Source organism: Phaseolus vulgaris, chromosome 8, assembly GCF_051622355.1.
Source record: "Phaseolus vulgaris cultivar YP4 chromosome 8, ASM5162235v1, whole genome shotgun sequence".
Classification (NCBI taxonomy): domain Eukaryota; kingdom Viridiplantae; phylum Streptophyta; class Magnoliopsida; order Fabales; family Fabaceae; genus Phaseolus; species Phaseolus vulgaris.
The window spans coordinates 60,640,897-60,662,823 of record NC_143505.1 but is presented as its reverse complement, the minus strand read 5'-3'; the positions used below and the strand labels follow the sequence as shown (position 1 = coordinate 60,662,823).

The following is a 21,927-nucleotide window of genomic DNA, read 5'->3' as shown; positions in this document are numbered from 1 at the left end:
ACAATTGATCTTGCAGAGAGAATTAGCCTCAATATCAATGCAAGCCAAACCCATTTGTCCTTCACTTCTTTATTTTTGTCTACCATTCCAGTGTTCATTTCTAATGTATTATGACTAATGAAAAAAATAAATAATATATTTTTGAAAACAAGATTTCTTAATATTTTTGTTTTTCATAAAAAAATATTTTGTTTCCATTTTCTAATATATATATATATATATATATATATATATATATATATTTTAATCAACCAATCTTTATTTTTATCTAGTTTTTCTTTCTTTTTACTTTACTAAACACATCTTTATGCTTTTATCCGTTGGAAATGATAGTCTTTCTAGGAATACAAATGATAGTTTTTAAACCAATGGTTAGTTTGTTTTTTCTTTTCTTTTTTCAAATTAAATACAAAGATAACACGTAATTTGATCTTCTCTTTTAAGTAATTAAATCTAAATTAAATTTACTTTTGTGAGTTGTTTTAGTTTTGTACCCTTTTATAAAAATTATTCTAACGATGTTATTATTTTTATGGCTAAAATATGTTTTGTGTTCATTTAAAAACAATATATAAGACAAAGAACAAAGACTAAAAGAAAATAAGATATAAAATAAAAGACTCGATAATGATAGTTTTATAAAATTGAAATGCAACTTTTGTACACTAAAATATATATGATCTTCATATATAGTCACCAGTGGTTATATTATAAAAAATAGAACATCTGAAATGTGAATTTTAAAATATCTTATATATATATATTTATATTGATTAACAAATAATTTTCACATTTTTAAAGATGAAAAGTTTTAAAAGTATGATTTTAATATCACTAGCATTTATTTTAAAGATGAAAAAGATTTGTCAATCAAAATCTTACTTTTTAGAGAAAATATAGAAAGAAAATAATTTATAAAAAAAATTAGAATTTTTTTAAAAATGAATTTGTAATATATATTTATAAACTTTCTTTTAAAAATCTAACATTAAAATATTACTAACTCTTGAATTTTTTAACTATTACACATTTAATAAACTTTTTCTTTTCAAATTTAACAAACTACTTCACATTTAAAATTAAAAATTAATACCTATTTTTTATAAAATAAAAATATATTAACATTAAAAATAATTTTTTTTAATTAATTATTTATTAAATATTTAGAAAATAAAAAATATTGAAATATCTAAAATAAAGTAATAAAATAAAAAGAAAATTATATACACAAAACAGTTATAATAGAAAATAACTTTATATACATATAGAGGTATAAATTTTCCAATCCCTTTCTCTTCTCTGCTTCTCCCTATTCCCCCTATTCGCGACCCTCAATTTCCCAAATCTTGGGTTTCCGGCAATTGTAGCTGCCGTCTCCACCGCAAACCACCGCAAACCACCGCTCACGCCACCGCCGGAATTGTTGCCACTCTCAGGTCCGTTTTCTCTTATACTCGTTGTATGTGTATGGGATGAATTAAATTTTTCGTCGGTAATGCTTTGATTGGAAGGCGTAGTGTGTTTGGCTTAATCGGAATGTAATCAAACTAGAATAGGATACTGAGCCAAAATGTTAAAACCGAGGTTTGAGCAGAGCTTGTTTGGAAAGCCATTGATTTATTATTAGCAGTGTTGAGAATTAAAGCAATTGAGCTTGGTGGTGTTTTGTGATGGTTTCCTTTGGGAATCCTTGCCGGTTTATGACGAGCTTGAACTTTATTGTATTCTGATCAAAATTCAAAACATGTTCATTAGTCATTATATCTAATTATTTGATGTGGGTGCTTGCCCCAAAATACTTTGCTTCTTGTTTTCTAATGCTGTTTTTATTGGGTACTCCCACCATTTAACAAAATTTCATGTGTAATGAGAAACTGGGTAGCACTACTGATAATGTTGTTTGATCTAAAATGTTACATCCAGATTTCGTGATGGGGAAAAATGAGTTTCTCACACCAAAAGCAATTGCCAATCGAATCAAAGCAAAAGGATTGCAGAAGCTTCGGTGGTATTGCCAGATGTGCCAGAAGCAGTGCCGAGATGAGAATGGATTTAAATGCCATTGCATGGGTGAAGGGCACCAGCGTCAAATGCAGATTTTTGGACAAAACCCACACCGGATAGTTGAGGGCTATTCTGAAGAGTTTGAGAGCTCTTTTCTGGAGCACATGAAGCGCAGCCACCGATTCAGCCGTGTGGCAGCCACTGTAGTTTACAACGAATACATAAATGATAGACACCATGTTCATATGAACTCCACTCAGTGGGCAACACTCACTGAATTTGTCAAGTACTTGGGTCGAACTGGCAAATGTAAGGTGGAGGAAACACCCAAGGGATGGTTCATTACATACATAGACAGAGATTCAGAAACCCTTTTCAAGGAGAGGATGAAGAATAAGAGAATCAAGGCAGATATGGTAGATGAAGAAAAGCAAGAGAAGGAGATCAGGAAACAGATTGAAATGGCTGAACAAATGATGCAGCAGCCTACTCCTGAGGCTGATCAGCCTTTACAATCTGAGCCTCCAAGAGAACTAAATATGGAAGATGGAATTAAGATAGGGTTTTCTCTTGGGTCTTCATTTGCTAAACCACCTGTGACCAAGGAAGCATCAAGGGTGGTGTTTGAGGAGGCTGATGAAGAGAGATATGGGGAACGAAACCCTGGAAACAATTTGAAGAGGAAAGAAAGGGATGGTGGAAAATCAACTTTGGATGAAATGATGAGGGATGAAGAGAAGAAAAAGGAAAAAATCAACAGGAAGGATTACTGGTTGCATGAGGGAATTGTTGTTAAGGTCATGAGCAAAGTTTTGGCAGAGAAGGGCTACTACAAGCAAAAGGGTGTTGTGCGGAAGGTGATTGACAAGTATGTTGGGGAAATAGAAATTCTTGAAAGTAAGCACGTGCTCAGAGTTGATCAGGCAGAGCTTGAAACTGTGATTCCACAAGTTGGGGGTCGTGTAAAAATTGTCAACGGTGCATATAGAGGATCCATTGCTAAGCTGTTAGGGGTGGATACAGATAATTTTTGTGCTAAGGTGCAGATCGAGAAAGGACCCTATGATGGCAGAATACTTAAAGCTATGGAATACGAAGACATTTGTAAAGTAGCCTAGTGAGTTGGTGGAATTAATAACTCAGTGATTTGCATTCTCCTATTGTCACATGATCAATTTTCTATGCAGAAGAACACCAAAAATGGATCACCACCGAATTCCATGAATCATTATCTATTGGATACGAATATAATCAGGTTGAGTAGCCACACGAATATCTTCCTCAAAGAATCAAGCTAGCTAAAAAATACTGATTCATTGGCTTTTCTTTCTTTTTTTGAGCAGGAGCAGAGCTGGGACATTGGTGCAAGAGCAGTTCACAGTACCTACATGTGGATTAAGATGAACATGCTGATTGAAGATTATTCAAGAGCCCATTTACAAGAAACTTTTATTCAGAAACCTTTTCATTTTTAAAGGATATTTACTAAAAACTCTTTGGGCATTTGTTAATATTTTTTAGTTATTAAGAAAACCAGAGAACTCTTCTAAACAAGCACAATTCAAATCTTAATCTGTGGGGTAGACTTTATCAACTAATTTGATGAAGTCTCAATATCGCCCCATAACTTAATTTTCTGCTTTCATATTACTTAAACATGAATTGGAGTTTTAGATTAGATCTTATGTATCTTTCTATAGACTATTTTTGTGGCACAAAAACCTTCAGAAATATGGGAGTTATGACTATTACAATCTTAGTTAGAGTTTTCATATAAATGGATCTTTTTAAATATTTATGTGTTTGCATATAAGTCCTTCCATGTCAAATATAAACAAAAGTTTTTGTCTGCATACCAAATATCAAATACCCATAAAAAAATTATATACAAATATTAAAACTTATTTGCAAATACAAATGTTTCAATAACTCATTTATCTAAATGTTTTAATTATGAACCTATATGCCAAAACACTAATATTTTAAGAACCCGTTTAAGTATTTAATCTTTCAAGAACCCATTTAACTATTTAATTGTCATCTTATATTGGATAAAATTATGGATAATAAAGTATTTCTAAAATCAGGAAAAAATCATAATTTTTTTCTTAATTATATATCTATTTTATTAATAGTTTTTCTGTCTTCACGAGCCTTAAGCTATTTTGTGTCTCTGTACTGATTACTCATATTATTAGATTTTTTTTATCAATCTCGGTTCGTAAAATTTGTGAAAAATGTCGATTTTAGTGTAATTTTATCACTTAATTATTGAAATGGATAATTTTTTTTTAAAATTACTAAAATGAATAGACCGTGTTACTTTAATGTAATTTTAATTAAAATTTAATTATATTAAAAACGTGTTACTTTAACATAATTTAAATTAAAATATACTAAAATCGTGTTACTTTAACATAATCCTTAAAAATCGTGTTACTTTAAGAAAATTTAAATTAAAATATACTAAAATTGTGTTACTTTAATAATAATACAAAGAAATTAAAATGGTACAGTCTGAGCTATGAAACAAAGTGATATTTTGGGTCGTGGTGGACTTGAGGGCATAAAATCTGAGTGACATTATCTTGAGTTTCAGAAAGATATTTAGATTGAATGGTCCCACCAATTTTGATGTCTTAAAAATATCTTTGATTCATCAGTGACTGTTTCTGCATATATTCTTGATCCTCTGATGCATCCTGCATTATCTGTTCACCTCAAATATTTGTGAAGCTTTTTATTGGCAGAAATGGAGAGTGAGTTAGTGAAACGCAGAATTCACATGATTGCAGCCCACTTTGCTCCCAAGGATGATATTTCAACTACCCATCTTCTGCCAATGGTAATAATATACTCTGCTTTTTCTTTCAATTAGAAATAAACAATATAAACCGATTTTATAAGATAGATTAGCATATAAGGGGATTCTATCTTATAAACAGGTTTTATAAAATATTAAGTTTAAAGAACACTTTTAATAATTTACATTTCCACTCTTTTCTCTTCTTGTTATTGTGGTTGCGTCCTTAGATAGTAATGGAATTTAAAGGTTTTTATGACACATGGGAGTTGTAAGGGAGATAGATATTGCTAAGTTGGGAAGGGTTTTAAACATACTATGTTCCTCACCTAAACAGAAAAGAGCCATCTAATAGGAATCTTTATTTGTTGAACACCATTAAATCATTTTTAGTCTTTTCTTCCTCTCTGTCCCTTTTTGAAACTTAAGTGTTGTCGAATAGGTTGGAACAAAGAGAATGATTGTTTTCTCTCTCGATCGGTTGGTCTATTTTTTTCTCTTTTTTCTTGAAATGGTTTTTGTGCTCTCCTTTCACTTCTTTATTCTCGTCTTTGTGAACTCCAAGTTCAGAAGGTACTTGCAAAAGACAGCTCAAGTGAGATTTTTGTGTTCGACACTCGATGTTATTTAATACTGAACGATGACGTACCTGATTTTTGGAATCTGTGCCGATTTATATGATTATCATGGATCCTTTGTTGTTAGGCCAGATTAAGATTCTGGATCATGATTAAGAGTATATTACTTAATGTTTGATCACTTATTAGTCTTATTAATATTTTGTTTTGAAATAATGAATTTAGTTGTGTCCGTCAATCTTAACCAAGTGCTGAACTTCCAGGTGTCGTACAGACCCGATACATTAAGTGTTTCCTTAATTCTGAATTTCTATATGCCACACTACACCTTCTATATATGTTCTTTTAACAGACCACTATATTTGTTTTGTAGCTTTTGGTTTACAGCGTCTAATACAATAATCTGTATCTACTATCCTTTTTTTCTTGAATATATTTTAACAATTCATTTTCATCAATTTTACTACCCACCATCAGAACTGCAGTGGCAGTCTGAATTCTGTGCCCAGGAGATGCGATAATAAGGTGTATTTTGCACGCCAAGCATCTTCTTCTCTTGGTTATTTTATGAGGCAGAGTTCAATTGAGGAGGTACTTAAAGTGTTCTTATTATTTTGAAATACTTAACAATGTTCTATTTACTTCTCTTTTTGGTAAAGTGTTCATTTCTCACTGGCTTCTTTGAAACAAATTTTTTTCAGGGTGGCTCAACTTTTGCTCCTAAAACTCATCAGGGTGCTGGTGCTGCATCTGAATGTGCTTCTAATGCAAGAGCACCATGTTATGCTAGACCTGTGATGGCAGAATCACTCTTAAAAAACTCAGTGGTTCAATCAATGACTCCGGAGCAGGGCTGTGATTTCAGTACACTTGAACCACCTACATTTGCTAGGCCAAACAGAAAGATTAGAGGAGATCAGTTACATTCTGAAAAGAAAACATGCTATTCTGAAATTGGTGGTTAGCACTTTGAACTCAGAAATTTGTTTGATGTTATGATAGATGATTAGCTATAACAAACAGAAGTGTATAATTTATTTGTGTAAATCTTTTATGCTGTCTTGTTGCAACTGCTAAAGAATCATTCTTAGTATACTTGTGCAGGAATTGAGTGGTCTCCAAGGATGGATGTTGCAGAATCAGAAAGAAAATATGTTATCACAGTGGAAGTTCCAGGTGTCAGTATCAGTGACATAAGAGTGGAGGTTGATGATAGAAAGTAAGAAGCATCTCTCTGTGCAATTTATGGTATTAAGCATTTAGTTCTGCCTAATCAATAATAGGGAATGTTGAAGAAAAGGATAAGGCTTAATGAATATTGTTGGATACTTATCCAACAAAAGACCTGATAAACCTAACAAACTCTCGTTAAGATAGCGTCGAAATGACTTTCATACCACATTAAGAAGTAGACTTTAAGCTTAACTTTGTAAAATCGGCTTATAAGGTGATGTTTGTACCCACTTATAAACTATGAAACTATGAATATCCTAATCTCTAATCGATGTGGAATCTCGAACACAAATTCTGGAAGTGAAGTACTAAATGGAAATTTTGATGTTGGACATTCTTGGTTATAAATGTTTTGAAGTACATGAGCTGTTTTGTTTCTGATAAAAGAGTCAATATGTGAATTGTGACAGGTTGTGTGTCAAAGGTAGACGCTCTGCTAGCTCTTGGACAATTGGAGGTTCTCCAAATACTTCATTTTCTTCATACCATCGGAGGGAAATATTATATGGACCATATGAGGTGGCGTGGCAGCTTCCTGCTGGTGTGAACAAGGACAGAATATCAGCTGAATTTTTGTAAGTTATATCTGTCTTATGCACATGTTTCTTAATGTTAACTCATAACTTAAAAACTCTTCTAATTTGGTCTATTGCATTATATTATTACTAGTTTTGGTTATTGGGTCAGTAAGTGACTACATTACTAACAAAGTTCAATACTAATATTCTCTCAATTTAGAAGTAGTAATAAAATACCAAGGTAACCCACACACTAGATCTTCTTTTGGAGATTTTGGCTTGTGAAAAGTGATCTCTTATACTAACACAAGGTGGTGAGTAAAATTTGTAACCTTGAAATTCAATCAAATAACTGAGAAATTTATTGAATACCTACCTAATGTTCTTGGCTAAAATGGTTGATTCACTATTGCTGAAACCAGATACTCTAATGAAGGTATTATTACTTCTATATTTTTTTGGTAGTTAGATCATGCTTGTATTTTAAGTACAGAAAAACTGCCATGGCATTATGATTCATAAGTTTTTCAAACTCAATGCAGAGAAGCTATATAATTTATAACATCTATTTAGAAAATATCCAGATTTCCATATAAGCGGATGCAAAACTTATCTCATAAGTTGAGTTAGGCTTAAAGTCCATTTTTTAATATGGTATCAAAGTCATTTAGAACCTATTCTAGCGATTGTTTGTTTGGCTTATCAGGCCATCTGCTATCGGATTGTTATCGAGCCACCCATAATATGTTGTCTCACGCATAAACTGTCACTCTCGGCCTGAGCGGGTGTTAGAGATCCACAAGTATATAAGTGAGTGCAAACCTCACCTCATAAGCCGGTTTTATGAGGTTGAGTTAGACTTAAAGTTTATTTCTTACTATTTTTTTTACAGAAGGACTAGTAGTATGCGATGATGTGTGGGGATTTGCACCTGTTCAAAGATATGTGGTTTACCTTTATACATTTGAAGATGATGATCTGTTGTTTCTTTCTCCATTTTTCAGGGATGGACTTCTACAAATCATGGTTCCTAAAATCATAGTATGAGTGAGAAATATTGATTTATAGCACATATATACTGCATATAGATGAAGAAGCAAAGGGCATTCTGCATGAGTCATGTCATGCCCTATATAATGTAATGTAATGAAGAGATAATGAATTTCATATACAATTTTATAGCTAGACAGAAAATTTTATCTTTTATAATTTAATCATATTAAGTTTTTTTTTTCATAGTGATTAGCTGAAAATTGAAGATAAAACCACATAAGAAATAAGAATCTAATTATATATATTGAGAGCAATGGTGCTGGTTTTAATGTGTTGATTTATGAATTTAAAATTAATATGAGAATTATTTGATTATCTCAAGGCTAACATGTTGAGAAATGAAAATGAAAGAAGTTATACCTATTTATATTACTTTTTAAAAATAAATTATGGAGAAAAAATATTCTATTTTTTTCTTACAAATTTATTTTGTTCTTCATTAATGTAAAGTTTAAATAATTCTTTTATTTTTATATTTATTTTTTATTTATAAAGTACTTGAATTTCAAAATAAAATATTTATATCATATCCTTCTTTTTTTTATGATTTTTAATTGAATTTAATGTGATCAATTTTAGAGGATTTTTTTCAATAATATTTATTGTTTGTAATAAGTTCAATAAATAATAGTAACAAAGTAAAATCATTAATATCATTTGACTAATCTCAAAACTTAAATTCTTAAAAAAATTCTAATTAATTTTTTTTTTTTTGCATTACAGAGACTTCACAATAACTACATATATACTACGTCTAGTTTCAATATTTACTTAGTAAAACAAAATATTTTTTTCAATAATCATTAGATATGAAAAATAAACTCATAAATATAGGTATTGTATAAACCTGTTTTAATGTTTAGATTAAGAATTTTTTAATTAACTACAAATTTGTACGAGTATAAACAATACCTATTGTTTTAAATTGTGTACAAGGATGAGAATTTATATTCATTCATGTCTTGTACATATGTTTTTTTTTATATCAGTGTACTTTTAGTTTATTTGATACCCTTTCTTAAAATTTATATAATTATAATTTTTTACTTTTTTTTTAACATTGAAGAAAATAAGATTTGTGTGTTTTTTATATTGAATTTTGACAATATCATATTTTTCTCATTAGTTCTTAATTTTGATTTTTGCAACATGGATTAGGCAAATACAAATATAGATATAAATATACCCTTTATCTAATAAAGTTGAGATATAAATTTCATACTCATAATAAATATAAATTTGAACATAAAAAAATAAACTTTCACTAGTTCCATTTAGTTATCATCCCTAATAACAATAAATTATACGATTAAAGTAACCTGAAATCACACACATTTCAATTCTCCAATCTCATAAGTTTTGTTTTTCTTCATTTTTTTTTCATGATTCCACTTTTAAATTATTATTGATTCCTCTTTTAATCCTAAACTACCATGATAAACAAGACATGAATCACAACAACAATTTTATTTTCAATTTCAAGTGAGTTTTTTTTTTGACTCATCAATCATTACAATTCTCTTAAAATATGAGACTACCCTATTTAATTAAAAACTAAATGGATTAAATTTTACGAGTGATAGAACAATTTTTAAGTATAAAGGGTAAAAATAAAATTTGTAAAACTATAAGAATTAAATAAATAATTAAAGTTCACTTTCAATATGTTTCATCTATCTTAGTCTTCATATTAATCATGGTTGAACTTTTTTTTACCTTGATTTCCAAATCATTAGCTCATTATTTATTTTTAAAAATTACATACGTTTCATATTCATAACATTACCAACTCATCTTTGATTAAAATGTATAACTCTCAAATAATATATATATATATATATATATATATATATAATTGGCCCACTATTTTATTTCTTGTAACTTGAACCTTGTAGATCAAATTTGTAGGTGAAATTAATTTTCTTTCTCCTTTACAAATCACTAAACTACTATAAGATATATATATCTTATAAAAGAAATTCAAAAGAAATTATTTCCTTTGTATTAACATACATTATCTCTTTATTTTTCATTCTTTCTATATGTCTCTCTCAATCTTTATATCCATCTAAATATCACATTTCTACCAAATTTCACACAAATCTCTTTCAGCTTAACAAAAATCCAACCAATTATTGTAATTGCCCATCTCTTACCATATTTTTTTTGTCCTCTAATAATAATATTCATCATGCTACTAGATGTTCCTTTAACCAAGCATTGCTACTATTAAAATTAAAGAGAACACAAAATAGCATTGTGAGCTCAAAAAACACAAATTACCCCCTTGTGATTAATTAAGACATTGAGCATGTCCACGAATGTATTTTTATTTAATTTCTTAGAAACTCTAATCAGATTCTTACATTGATTTAATTCGTTCTTGACTACCAAATTAGCATCACAATACAAAGTGCATCAGATCAAATCTTAATGCGAACGTTCACTTGAATTATCATACCTTTTTACCTCTTATTTACACTTATGTAATTAATATTTCTCACTTTTCTCCATATTATTTTAGAGAGAGTTAGAAACTTGGAGTCATAGTAAAAAAGTCACCACTAAAGAGACTCGTTCAATGAGTGTATCACCTACTAAATGAGTGGCACATGAAGTAGCAAAAAAAAATAGTTGAATTTGTCTGGTGCTAAGATATGCCATTAAGCAAGAAGTTGTGTAGAATACATAAGTTGTTGTATTATTTTTGCTTAACAAGACATCATGTCTTTAAGCAAACTTCAATTTATGGAGTAAAAACAAAAACAAAAAGGAAAATTTGGCTATGAGAATACAACTTTTTTTCATTGGGAAAACAATGGTTGCATGCTCTGGATGTGGAGAGATTTTCACCTTCAAACTTCTCAAATGTTATCTCATTTTCATCCTCATGAGTCCTTCATTTGTCTCATTGACATTCCTCTAATATATCAATTTATGTACACACCAAAGTATTAAAGGAACAATTTGCATTCAATTATTTCATCACCATTTTCGCCTATATCAATAAAACTTACTTTTAACATATTTCATCCATATGAAATCATATCTTAATTCTCAAATCTTATATATATTTAGTCTCTTTTACTTTTGAAAACCACACATGTTTTGTACCATTGTGGACTCCTTTTTTGACTAAAAATCGTAACTCTCAAATATACATGCAATAGGCCCACAACTTTATTTATTGTAACTTGATCCTTGTTGGCACAATTCATTTCCTTGATTCTCTTATAAAATGTCTAACCACTCAACTTGATTATTACAAACCATTCTACAAAGATATATCAAACAAAAAAAATTCTTTTGATTAACACACCCACATTATTCCTCATCCTTTCCGTTTTTCTCACTCTATATATACAATTCAATATCATTTTTCCATTCAGATTTCATATTCATTCTCCTTTTCTACTTTAACAATGGTTCAACCAAGTAATGTGACTCCCCTATCATCCACCCCACTTTCTTCCTCTGATGACAACACCTTCAATGATGCTATTGATTCTTCCTCTCATTCAAAATCATCATCATCATCATCAAAGAGAACACGCGGTAGGCCTGCAGGCTCCAAGAACAAACAAAAATTAACCTTTGTGATTAACCGAAGCAGTGAGCATGTCGAAAAACCTATACTCATTCAAATTCCTAGAAACTCTGATGTAATTGAGACACTAACCCAATTCGCCCGTGATTACCAAACTAGCATCACAGTGCAAACCGCATCAGGATCTATCCTAAACGCCACTCTCCGCGATGACAGTGAATATGAAATTTCTACTTGCATTGTTCATGGACCCTTTACTTTAGTTTCCCTCAGTGGCACTTGCATAAATAACAACTCTAGTACTACATTATCATCTAATTTTGACTGTTTTTTTAACATTTGTTTTTGTTCAAACATAGATCAAAGCTTTATGGGAGTTGTTGGAGGAAAGGTTATTGCAGGTGATGATGTTGTTCTGACTGCTACTATTTTCAAGAACTCTTAGAATCACTATGGTGAAATCAAATCAAGAATGATTGTGAGAAAAGAGATACCATTAGTCCTTATTCATGTCTTTTAGATGACAATTATAACATGACTAAGTTCCATTAATATCATTTTATGTACTCATCTTTAAATTAAAGTATTGTCATAAGTATTAATTTATTAATTTATATTTAAAAAAAAGTTATCATGAAATGTCTTTCAATGTCTAGAAGAATGGTAATCTATAGATTTATTTTGGTAAAGCCTCAGTAAATCTTTTGACATACAAACTTCTTTGTGTGTAATAGGTACAAGTCTTTTTTAATGTTGAGCTTATTTTGTAAGCAATGATATTAGTTTAATGTGATTTTCCGTTTGTGATTTTAGAATTATGTGAAAAAAAACTTATTTTGTTATCTAAATTTTGAATATACCGACAAATGAAAGAAAAATAAATTAATCACAACAATAAATTAATGATGAATGAATGATTATTCTATTTCCTCTATTTATTTAAACATATTCATTAATACAAAGTTCAAATATTTTATATTTTTTTTATATTTATATAACTTGTATTTATTTTGCATTTACTTTTTTCTTTTATAAATATTTAAAAATGTAAAAATAAAAATTTATATTAATCTAGACCTTTCTATTTGTTTGATTTTTAAACCTCTTATAAAATTTAATTTTGTCAATTTTTTTTAATGATGAAATTAATGTGGTAAAAGGAAAACATGTTTATTATATTCTATGGAATTCAATACAAACATTAAAATATTTTAAATTTTTTAAAAAGTTACTGCAATGGTAATAAAGCTACAAAGAAAAGTAAATTAAAAGTAGTTTAAATATGGACTGTATTGACAAATTGGTAAATAAAATTTATCTTAAATGTCATGATATATTTAAAGTAGTCAATACATTAACACTATTTTGATTCATATAATTCACTTTCTTTCTTTATTATTAAAACTTCAAATTATATTGTATTTCTTGTCAGTAGATTTAATCATGTAATTATTTTTAGCTCATAAGGAAAATCAACTTAAATTTTCAAAAAAATAATTTATAAGAGTCAATTTTCGACTATAGCAAATGAAAACATTGGAGAGAAAAATGAGTGTTTAATATGTGAAATCAATATGCACAAAAAAATGAAGTCATAATTTAAATCCTCCCAACCCATTTAACTATATGTGCGTTTATGTATACAATGTTAATATATTTGTTTTATGGATTTTCTTATTATTCATTAAAAATAATGTGTTTTATTTTAGTTATTTTAAAATTTGAAGAAACAAGCTTAAGAAATTAAAAGAACATGTGTTTGGAAAAGTAAAAAGTCAAGAGAAACGTATGATTGTGGTAAAAGATAAGTAAATAAAAATTAAATGAAGTAATAATTAATTAAAATATTTTAAAAAAATAATAATATAGGGAAGGCCTCATGTAACAACTTTAGTGCAAATTTTTCAACAATATTCTTTGTTGACAAAAATAAGTTGAATATATAATAATAACAAAGTAAAATCATTAATGTCATTTGACTAATCTCAAAACTTCAATTCAATTTTTTTTACATTACAAACTTCACTCAAAATATATATATATATATATATATATATATATACACTAGTTATTTGTTTTGTTTTAAGATCCACTTAGAAAACAAAATATTTTTTCAAGAGAATTTTTTAATTGACTAAAAATTTATGACTATAAAAAATAATTGTTGTTTTAATTGGGTATGAGGACAAGAAAGTGTATTCGCGTTTTTTATACTTGTATTTGTTTTAAATTATCAAAATATGTTTAACTTATTTGATACTTTTTTTAAAATTTATCTTTTTATAGTTTTTTATGTATTTTTTAGCATTAAAGAGAAGAACTTGTGTGCTTTTGGTATCAAATTTTTTACAATATCATGTATGTTTTTTTTAGTGTTACTTTTATTTTTCACAGAAAGAAAGTTTCACATATTCTTTCCTCTTTGTTCTTGTTTTCTAACTGTTATTAATATTGGTCAGAAATTAAAAACATTGGATCATTAACATTCCAAAAAATTAACTGCAGTTCTTGATTTTTCTTCTATATTGGACTTGAATATGACAGACATCTGATGCAGATTTCACATTTCCTTTTGGTCCAATTGTTAATGCTATTAATTAAGAAAAAAAAAACACATGTTAAAGGAAAGAGATAATTACTTGTTTTCTAAACCTCTTAAAGAGATAATTACTACTCCAAAAACATGAAGCTTTTACTAAGAATATTTTTTTGTGTGTCTCCTCTTAAAGAATTTATTTACACAAAGAACATTCTATACCTTAGATGGAAAATTCTTTCTTAAAATCCAACAAATGTTTGATTTTTATACTAACTTAGAAGTCGATTTTGTGAGGTTAAATTATACATAAATTCATTTACTAAGATGATATCAGAATCATTTAAAATCTATCTTAGTTAAATTTATTTAAGTTATTGTGTCATCACTAATAGGCTCATTTTAGATTACCCATGAATATATAATTCACACTTTAGATATTCATTCTTTGATGTGATAGAATGCGTTGAAAATATCATATTAACTAAGAATAAGATCAAATTATAATAAGTGAAGTGAAATCATCAGCTTACAAGCAAACTTTGTGAGGTTGAGTTAGACATAAATTCACTTACTACTATAAGAGAATAAAAGTGATTCTTAAATTAGTAAAACATTCATTTTAAATATATGATAACTTGGTGGTATAAATAGGGGATTAAGACGAGTTAAAACTTTCATATTGCGTAATCATAGTGAACCCACTCAGTCATCCATTTTTAACACATATCAATGATAAGTCAGATCAAGATGGATCAAACCTATCAATTCTACCAACCCTACTCTAATTAAATAAAGTATTAATAAATAGTTACTCTGGTTTTTTCAATTTAAATTAATTTAATAATTCATTTATGTAACATTAATATTAAGTATTATTTTTTACTTTTCTTATATTTATATATACCTTGCATTTAATTTTTCATTTAAGTGTTGAATATCAAAATAAAAAGCTTATGTCCATTTGCGTTCTTTTAATGTTCTTCAATTTAAATTTAATATGGTCAAATTTTTTATTAAATTGATGTAGTTTAATGTAAAAATATTATTGTATTCAATTACATTCAATGTTAAACATTAAAAGAATTAAAAAAAAAGTTATTGTAAGGAAATCAAGAGACAAATGTGGGTGGACTACATGTAAGGCAGTTTCAATACGATATTGTCTTCTGCTTTATTGTCAAATTTGCAAAGAATTTTTCTCATGATGTCTTCAGTGTAATCTACAATTACCACAATATTTTTTATTCATGTAATTACTTTCTTTATATATTTCATTACAATACTAAAAAAAAAATCAATTTTAAATAAAAAATATAGTTATTATATTGACAAAATTAGATACTAAAAAAAATATTGATATCTAAATTAGTTTCTATTATTGATAAATAATTTCTAAATTGTTATCTAATCAGATACCAAAGTTTTAAATACCAACTTTAGAATTTAAATAATTCATAGTTAAAACTTAGGTAGCTAATTAGATACAAATTTAAAAACTATTTATCAATAATAAAAACTAATTTAGATATTAATAATTTTTTTTTATCTCTAAAATAGTATTTAATTTAGTCAATATAGAAATAAATAATTTTTGTCTCTAAAAATAATTTTTATTTAGTGATTTTTTTAGTAGTGAAACTTCAAGTTAGATTTCATTTTTTCTCACTCATTTAATTTTATGATTTGGCTCAATTTTTTTAATTCCTTTATTGTTAGTTTCTAGAGTAATGTCCTATGGATCAATATATTTAGTTTTTGCAATAAGGAAATACACTTAAAATTTTGAAGAAGAAAAAACAAATATATATAATAATAATAATAATAATAATAATAATAATAAATTGTTTCCTCCTTGTTCTCATTTTCTAACCACTGATAATATTGGATAGAGCACACTTGGGTGATGAGATGAGGCCCACTTGAAGTACAAATTTGATTTTGATTCTTGCTTTCTATCCATTTCAACTCTCTCTTCTCTCTCACTTCTATTCCTCTAATACCTCAATTCATGCACACCTCAAACCTCCACTATTACAACCTTTGTTTTGTTTTCAGTTCCCACACTCTCATGGGGATATTAATTCTGCTCCTTATTTTACTTTTCATTCATATGCCCCAGAGTGGTCATCACAAAGAGCCAAGAGCAACTGCAACCAGGGACTGTGATTTCTCTCAGGGAAATTGGATTGCTGATGAATCATACCCTCTTTATAATTCCTCAGATTGTCCCTTCATTCTCAACCAGTTTGATTGCATAACAAATGGTCGCCCAGATAAAAACTATGTCAAGTACAGATGGCACCCCAATAACTGCAACTTACCCAGGTATATCCTAATCCTATTATACTATTTAGACGATCAGAGTTTAGAGTTTAAGGTTTAGGGTTTATTCTAAGAGTTTAATAAAGTTTAAGGTTTAGGTTTATCCTATCAGAGTTGCTGCTGGTGATTCTATATCATTTCACATGTTACAATTTAGTTTTATCCATTCCATGTTTGTTACTGTTACTTTTTTTCCTACGAAATCAGAATTTAGAGTTTAAGGTTTAAAATTTATTCTATCAGAGTTGTTGGTGACTCTATATCACTTCAGATGTTACAATTTACTTTTGATCAATTCCATGTTTGTTACTGTTACTTTGAAACTGTTTATATCCTTTTACAATCAGACTTAGATGTTTATTTTGTTAATCAATAATAAAGAACTCTGAGATGATTAACGTTCCAAGAGATTAATGGCAGTTCTGGTTTTCTTCTATATTATTCAACTTGAATATGACATCCGATGTAGATTTCACATTTCCTCGGGCTCCACTCGTTACTCCTATTAAAAGAAAAACACATGCAAGTGAAAGCGATATACTTTCTAAAGATTAAATATTATGAACTAAATTTTAAATATAACTTAATTTTATCAAATTTAATAAGATGATGTTTAAACTCATTTATATATTATATCATGTTTTAGTTGATGTGGGATCTCAACACATCTCTTCATGCCAGGTTGACAACTCATGCATTGGATTGTATATTATGAGTTGTCTGATAACAAATGATTTGATAAAACCAACTCAGACTTTAAGTCTAAGTCAACTTTATAAAACTGATTTATAAAATGAGATTTTCATCCACTTATATACTATATAGTATCTTTATCTATAATTGATATACTAACAACCAATCCTACTATTAATTACAAAAAAAAAACACTCATTTTTTTTGCTAAATTAAAGTTATCAATGTGATTGGATTCAATAATATAAATAAAATAGAACAAGTGAGATGTTAGAATCCTGGTGCTAAATTGAGAGTAATGTGGTTGTGATGTTGCTTTCACCTGCTTTGTTTTAAAGGGAAAGCAAAGAAGCAAGATTGGTTGACATAAATAAATAGTATTTGAATAATGATTATGTAATTAAATTGAAATGGAGCCACCTTGGACTTGAATGAAGTTTGGTGCATGCATGATGTACAGATTCAACGGCGAAGATTTGTTGAGAAGACTGAGAGGGAAGAGTATTTTGTTTGTGGGGGACTCCTTGAGTTTGAATCAATGGCAATCACTCACTTGCATGCTTCACACAGCTGTGCCACGTGCCAACTACACCACACTAAGAACTGGGGATCTATCCACCTTCACTTTCGCGGTTAGACCACTCTCATTAATTAACTTCTTCTTCCTTCTTTTTTATAAAAGTCTTACCTTGGTATCACTATTAAACTTGACATCTCAGTTAGACTGACACTTCAAGTAACAACAATAATCTGCTATCATATAAAAAAAAATATTATTAAAAGAAAAAAAAAATATGAGAGACTAGATCAAAATCTATATATTAACAAAAATGGCACATAGGTAATTTATACCTATTAATAAAAAAATTTAAGAAAAAACTAGATGAAAGCTTATTATACTAATTACTCTCTATGAATAAAGCATAAGTTATCAAACTTATCAGCACATGCATTCTCTTCACAAAAAATGTGAGAAACCCTAAACATGGTTTTTCTACCGTAATTAAGACCTGGAGGTCTATCCACCTTCACTTTCCCGATTAGACGAATCTCATTAATTAACTTTTTCTTCCTTCCTTTCTTCTTCTTCTCTATAATTTATAAACCTTCTCATCATTCAAACCAATCTTTTTATGTTGATAAGCCTTTAGTGTGTGTTTTTGGTCATGGATTCATCTTCAATGCAACGTAAATTATGAATCTGGACTTGTAATTAATGATCATATGTATAAAAGATAATCACAATTTTAGCAATTGTCTTGACAAAAACAGTAATTTTATTAAAAAAAAATCTAAGAATAATGCAGATTTTTTAATATCACAACAATGTTTCTTACTAAATCCTGTGAAGTTAGACATGACTATAATAAGCTATCCGTCTCCATAGTAAATACATTACAAGTTAAAGTTTATTTAAAAGTATAAAATTATTAATAAATTTTAACTAAATAATTCGTAAAATTCACAAAAAAACTAATTTTTAATAAATTTTAAATAATAATAAAATTCTTATATGTATTCTGAACATTTTCTTAAGATAATTGCATTCTCAAGTAATCACTAATTAAGCTAAACAGTTTCACCAGCTGATCTACAAGTTAAAAGGAAGGTACTAACCAGACTTTTATCAGTTGTTAAAAGCTAAAACACTAGTTAAAACCAGGTCAGTGACAAGATTATATATTAATTTCTGATATAAGTTCTTCGATTTATTCGTATTTGTAAGAGAATTATTAATATTTTTCTCTTGAGATAAATGTACTGATAAAATAATATTTGGTTTTAAAAGTTATATTTTAGTGAATTTACTTTCAAAAACCTTTGACATTTATCTGTTAAATATACCCTATCATTCATTGTTTGAATGACACATATATGATATATGCAGAGCTATGATGTGAAGGTGAAGCTTTCCCGAAATGCATTTTTGGTGGATATTGTTAGTGAAAGTATTGGTAGAGTCCTCAAACTAGATTCAATTGAAGGTGGAAAAAAGTGGAAAGGAAATGATATACTCATATTCGACTCTTGGCATTGGTGGCTTCACATTGGAAGAAAACAACCGTATGTAAAATTTCCCAGCTCAAGTAAATACGTAGTGTTAGAGATTTCACATCGATTAGAGATAAAAATATTTTATATTATCTGTAGTTGATGTGAGATCTCCAACACGTGATCATGTTATGTTTGATACTTCACTCTTAGTCTTTCTGCAGATGGGATTTCATTCGAGAAGGAAATCATACATACAAGGACATGGATCGGTTGGTTGCATACGAGAAAGGCTTGAAAACATGGGCCAAATGGGTTGAAGACAATGTTAACCCTAACAAAACAAGGGTATTCTTTCAAGGAGTCTCTCCAGATCATCTCAAGTTTGTACCTCCCACTTCCACTAAATGATCCTATAAAAATTACCAAAATCATTTCAAAGTAAATTACTAATAATGTGTTGAAAATTCCATATAAAGATTGAGATATTTAATTTAATAGATTAAAGATGAAGACATTTAATAGTATATAAGTAGATACAAATCTCATCTTATATAAGTCGGTTTTATAAGATTGAGTTAGACTTAAAGTTCACTTCTAAATATGGTATCAGAGTCATTTTTTAATCAATCCTAACGAGAGTTATCAGAGCCATCTTTTAACCAATCTTAACAAGAGTTTGTTAACCTTATCATGTTACTTTCGCTATTGGATTGCTATCGAATCACTGATAAATGTATAGTCTCACGCACGTGTTTGTTGACCACTTCGACGAGATGAATGCAAACCTCACTTTATAACCGGTTTAAAAATGTTGAGTTAAGCTTAAAGTTTACTTCTTAATGCTACTATGAATGTCATCACAAAACCTTTGTTATTCTCACTAAATTTCTCCTTAATTACAACATGAGTTTGTTCTTGCTATATATATATGTGTGTTCTTATAATTCACTTCAGTTTGTGTGAATTGATGCAGTGGAGGAAAATGGGGTGAGGCAAAGGCAAGATTCTGTGAGGGGCAAATGGTTCCAGAGTCTGGATTAAAATACTCAGGAGGTTCACACCCAGCTGAGATAGTGTTGCAGAAGGTGTTAGGAGGCATGTCAAAGCATGTGAATTTGCTGAATATTACTTCATTGTCAGAGATGAGGAAAGATGGTCACCCTTCTCTTTATGGTTATGGTGGAAAAAGGAGCTTGGATTGCAGCCATTGGTGTCTCCCTGGTGTTCCTGATACTTGGAATTTGCTTTTATATGCAGCTCTCATTCTAAATTAACCAACTCTCATTCAATTCAATTCATACATTACTTCTTGTTGTTAACTTGTTATAAAACATAAAAACAAAAACAAAATTTATACAATATGTAAACAAATGTTTGATACTTGATCATGCAAATAAAAAACATCTGAAGTACCTTATGAAGGGGTGGTGAAAATAACATGGGCCACGAAAGTTCAAAAGTAGTTTATTGGGCCTTAACTTATCACCTAGGTCCAGAACACATTGTAAACATATTTGGCTTCTTCTTCCTGCACCCCTACGTTTTTCTTCCTGCACCCCCACAATTTTGTAAATCCCGAAAATGACCTTCACCTTTTATTTTTAAAAACTAAAGTTTTTTAGGTTACCGGATTCATCAATCCTGGAGTGTGCTACGGATTCATCAATCTGGAAGTGATTCGTGTTCTTTTTCAAATAAAGGAGTGTTTCGAAAGCAACTTGTTGATTTCTGGATTGCTGAATCCGGAAGTCTAATTTTTGTTACGGATTGATGGATCCGGAAGATTACCAGATTCACCAATCCGGAAGATTACCGGATTCACCAATCCGAAAGATTATTGGATTCACCAATCTGGAAGATTACTGGATTCACCAATCCGGAATGCAAAAAAATAAATGTGAATTTCCTATTCTGTAAAGTTACCGAATTGCATTGTCTGGAAGAAGAAAGAGTAGTGTGGATCTTATGTGTATTTCGGAATTTTTAAAAAATAATAGGGATATTTTTATCTTTGCATTACATTATGGGGTGCAGGAAGAAAAACGTAGGAGGAAGAAACTGCCAACATATTTTTGGTAAATTCATTCTGTACCCATGTGTTCCTTCTGCAACACATACTTCTAAAAATACCAAAATTATCTTTTTCGGTTTTTTAATTTCAGAATATGAAGTCTAGATAAATCTTCAATTACAGAATTCTAAAACTAATATTTATGAATTTTTTATTCTGATTATACATTTTCATAATGCAAATTTTATATTTTAGAATATATATTTTAAATTATATAATTTGAAATATGTTTTCAATGCACTTTCAATTGCACAACTTGAAAATACTTATAAGTTCATAAATACGTTAACTTATATCAAGTCAACAGATTACTTTAATTCAGTTGAATAACATTCATTATTAAATAAAAATTAATTTTAATGAAAAAATAATTATTTGTTATATTGATTAGATTAGATGTTATTTTAAAGACTATAGAAATTATTAGTATCTAAATTAGTATCTAATTAGTTATTGATGTATTAACTATTAATTATTTATATACTACAGTTGGTAGCTCTTCCGGTACCGTCAATATAATCTCACATCGTTTAGGAGTCGAGGCCAATGACATTTATATATTCCTTTATCA

The 21,927-nt window shown here is 28.8% G+C and overlaps 4 protein-coding genes across 8 annotated transcripts; all 4 read left to right on the top strand.

Annotated features, from left to right (window-relative positions):
* The first annotated feature begins 1,238 nt into the window (after positions 1-1,238).
* LOC137826108 (KIN17-like protein) lies at positions 1,239-3,558 on the top strand. Its single transcript, XM_068631965.2, has 3 exons — positions 1,239-1,436; positions 1,924-3,259; positions 3,348-3,558. Exon 2 carries the CDS (start codon positions 1,932-1,934, stop codon positions 3,120-3,122), a length of 1,191 nt encoding a protein of 396 aa, XP_068488066.1. The 5' UTR covers positions 1,239-1,436; positions 1,924-1,931; the 3' UTR covers positions 3,123-3,259; positions 3,348-3,558.
* A 1,006-nt stretch (positions 3,559-4,564) lies between these two features.
* On the top strand, positions 4,565-8,370 carry ACD32.1 (alpha-crystallin domain 32.1). Of its 2 annotated transcripts, XR_011083482.2 has the most exons (7): positions 4,663-4,849; positions 5,863-5,976; positions 6,087-6,345; positions 6,490-6,604; positions 7,029-7,193; positions 7,843-7,946; positions 8,141-8,370. XR_011083482.2 is itself a non-coding variant. In XM_068632324.2 (6 exons), exons 1-6 carry the CDS (start codon positions 4,757-4,759, stop codon positions 8,181-8,183), a joined length of 789 nt encoding a protein of 262 aa, XP_068488425.1. In that variant the 5' UTR covers positions 4,565-4,756; the 3' UTR covers positions 8,184-8,370. The 2 variants fall into 2 exon arrangements, 1 of the variants encoding a protein (XP_068488425.1); XM_068632324.2 differs by lacking the exon at positions 7,843-7,946 and having other exon boundaries at positions 4,565-4,849.
* Positions 8,371-11,611: 3,241 nt separating this feature from the next.
* Positions 11,612-12,181, top strand: LOC137825440 (AT-hook motif nuclear-localized protein 17). The gene has a single exon (XM_068631106.2). It carries the CDS (start codon positions 11,612-11,614, stop codon positions 12,179-12,181), a length of 570 nt encoding a protein of 189 aa, XP_068487207.2.
* Positions 12,182-16,180: 3,999 nt separating this feature from the next.
* On the top strand, positions 16,181-20,665 carry LOC137826395 (protein trichome birefringence-like 43). 4 transcript variants are annotated; one of them, XM_068632355.2, is made up of 5 exons: positions 16,181-16,600; positions 17,751-17,922; positions 19,179-19,354; positions 19,507-19,665; positions 20,259-20,665. In XM_068632355.2, exons 1-5 carry the CDS (start codon positions 16,284-16,286, stop codon positions 20,557-20,559), a joined length of 1,125 nt encoding a protein of 374 aa, XP_068488456.2. In that variant the 5' UTR covers positions 16,181-16,283; the 3' UTR covers positions 20,560-20,665. The 4 variants fall into 4 exon arrangements, 2 of the variants coding, with proteins under 2 accessions (XP_068488456.2, XP_090150705.1); XR_016515204.1 differs by having other exon boundaries at positions 16,199-16,600; positions 19,496-19,630; positions 20,259-20,436; XR_016515203.1 differs by having other exon boundaries at positions 16,202-16,600; positions 19,496-19,665.
* Positions 20,666-21,927: the final 1,262 nt, after the last annotated feature.

Bases quoted from the DNA above. Each gene is read 5' to 3' on its own strand.
- LOC137825440 (XM_068631106.2), top strand. From the start codon at position 11,612: ATGGTTCAACCAAGTAATGTGACTCCCCTATCATCCACCCCACTTTCT.
- ACD32.1 (XM_068632324.2), top strand. From the start codon at position 4,757: ATGGAGAGTGAGTTAGTGAAACGCAGAATTCACATGATTGCAGCCCAC. The intron at 4,850-5,862 runs GTAATAATATAC...ACCCACCATCAG, and splicing joins CTACCCATCTTCTGCCAATG to AACTGCAGTGGCAGTCTGAA. The intron at 6,346-6,489 runs GTTAGCACTTTG...ATACTTGTGCAG, and splicing joins ATGCTATTCTGAAATTGGTG to GAATTGAGTGGTCTCCAAGG.
- LOC137826108 (XM_068631965.2), top strand. From the start codon at position 1,932: ATGGGGAAAAATGAGTTTCTCACACCAAAAGCAATTGCCAATCGAATC.
- LOC137826395 (XM_068632355.2), top strand. From the start codon at position 16,284: ATGCACACCTCAAACCTCCACTATTACAACCTTTGTTTTGTTTTCAGT. The intron at 16,601-17,750 runs GTATATCCTAAT...CATGATGTACAG, and splicing joins AATAACTGCAACTTACCCAG to ATTCAACGGCGAAGATTTGT. The intron at 19,666-20,258 runs GTTTGTACCTCC...GAATTGATGCAG, and splicing joins GTCTCTCCAGATCATCTCAA to TGGAGGAAAATGGGGTGAGG.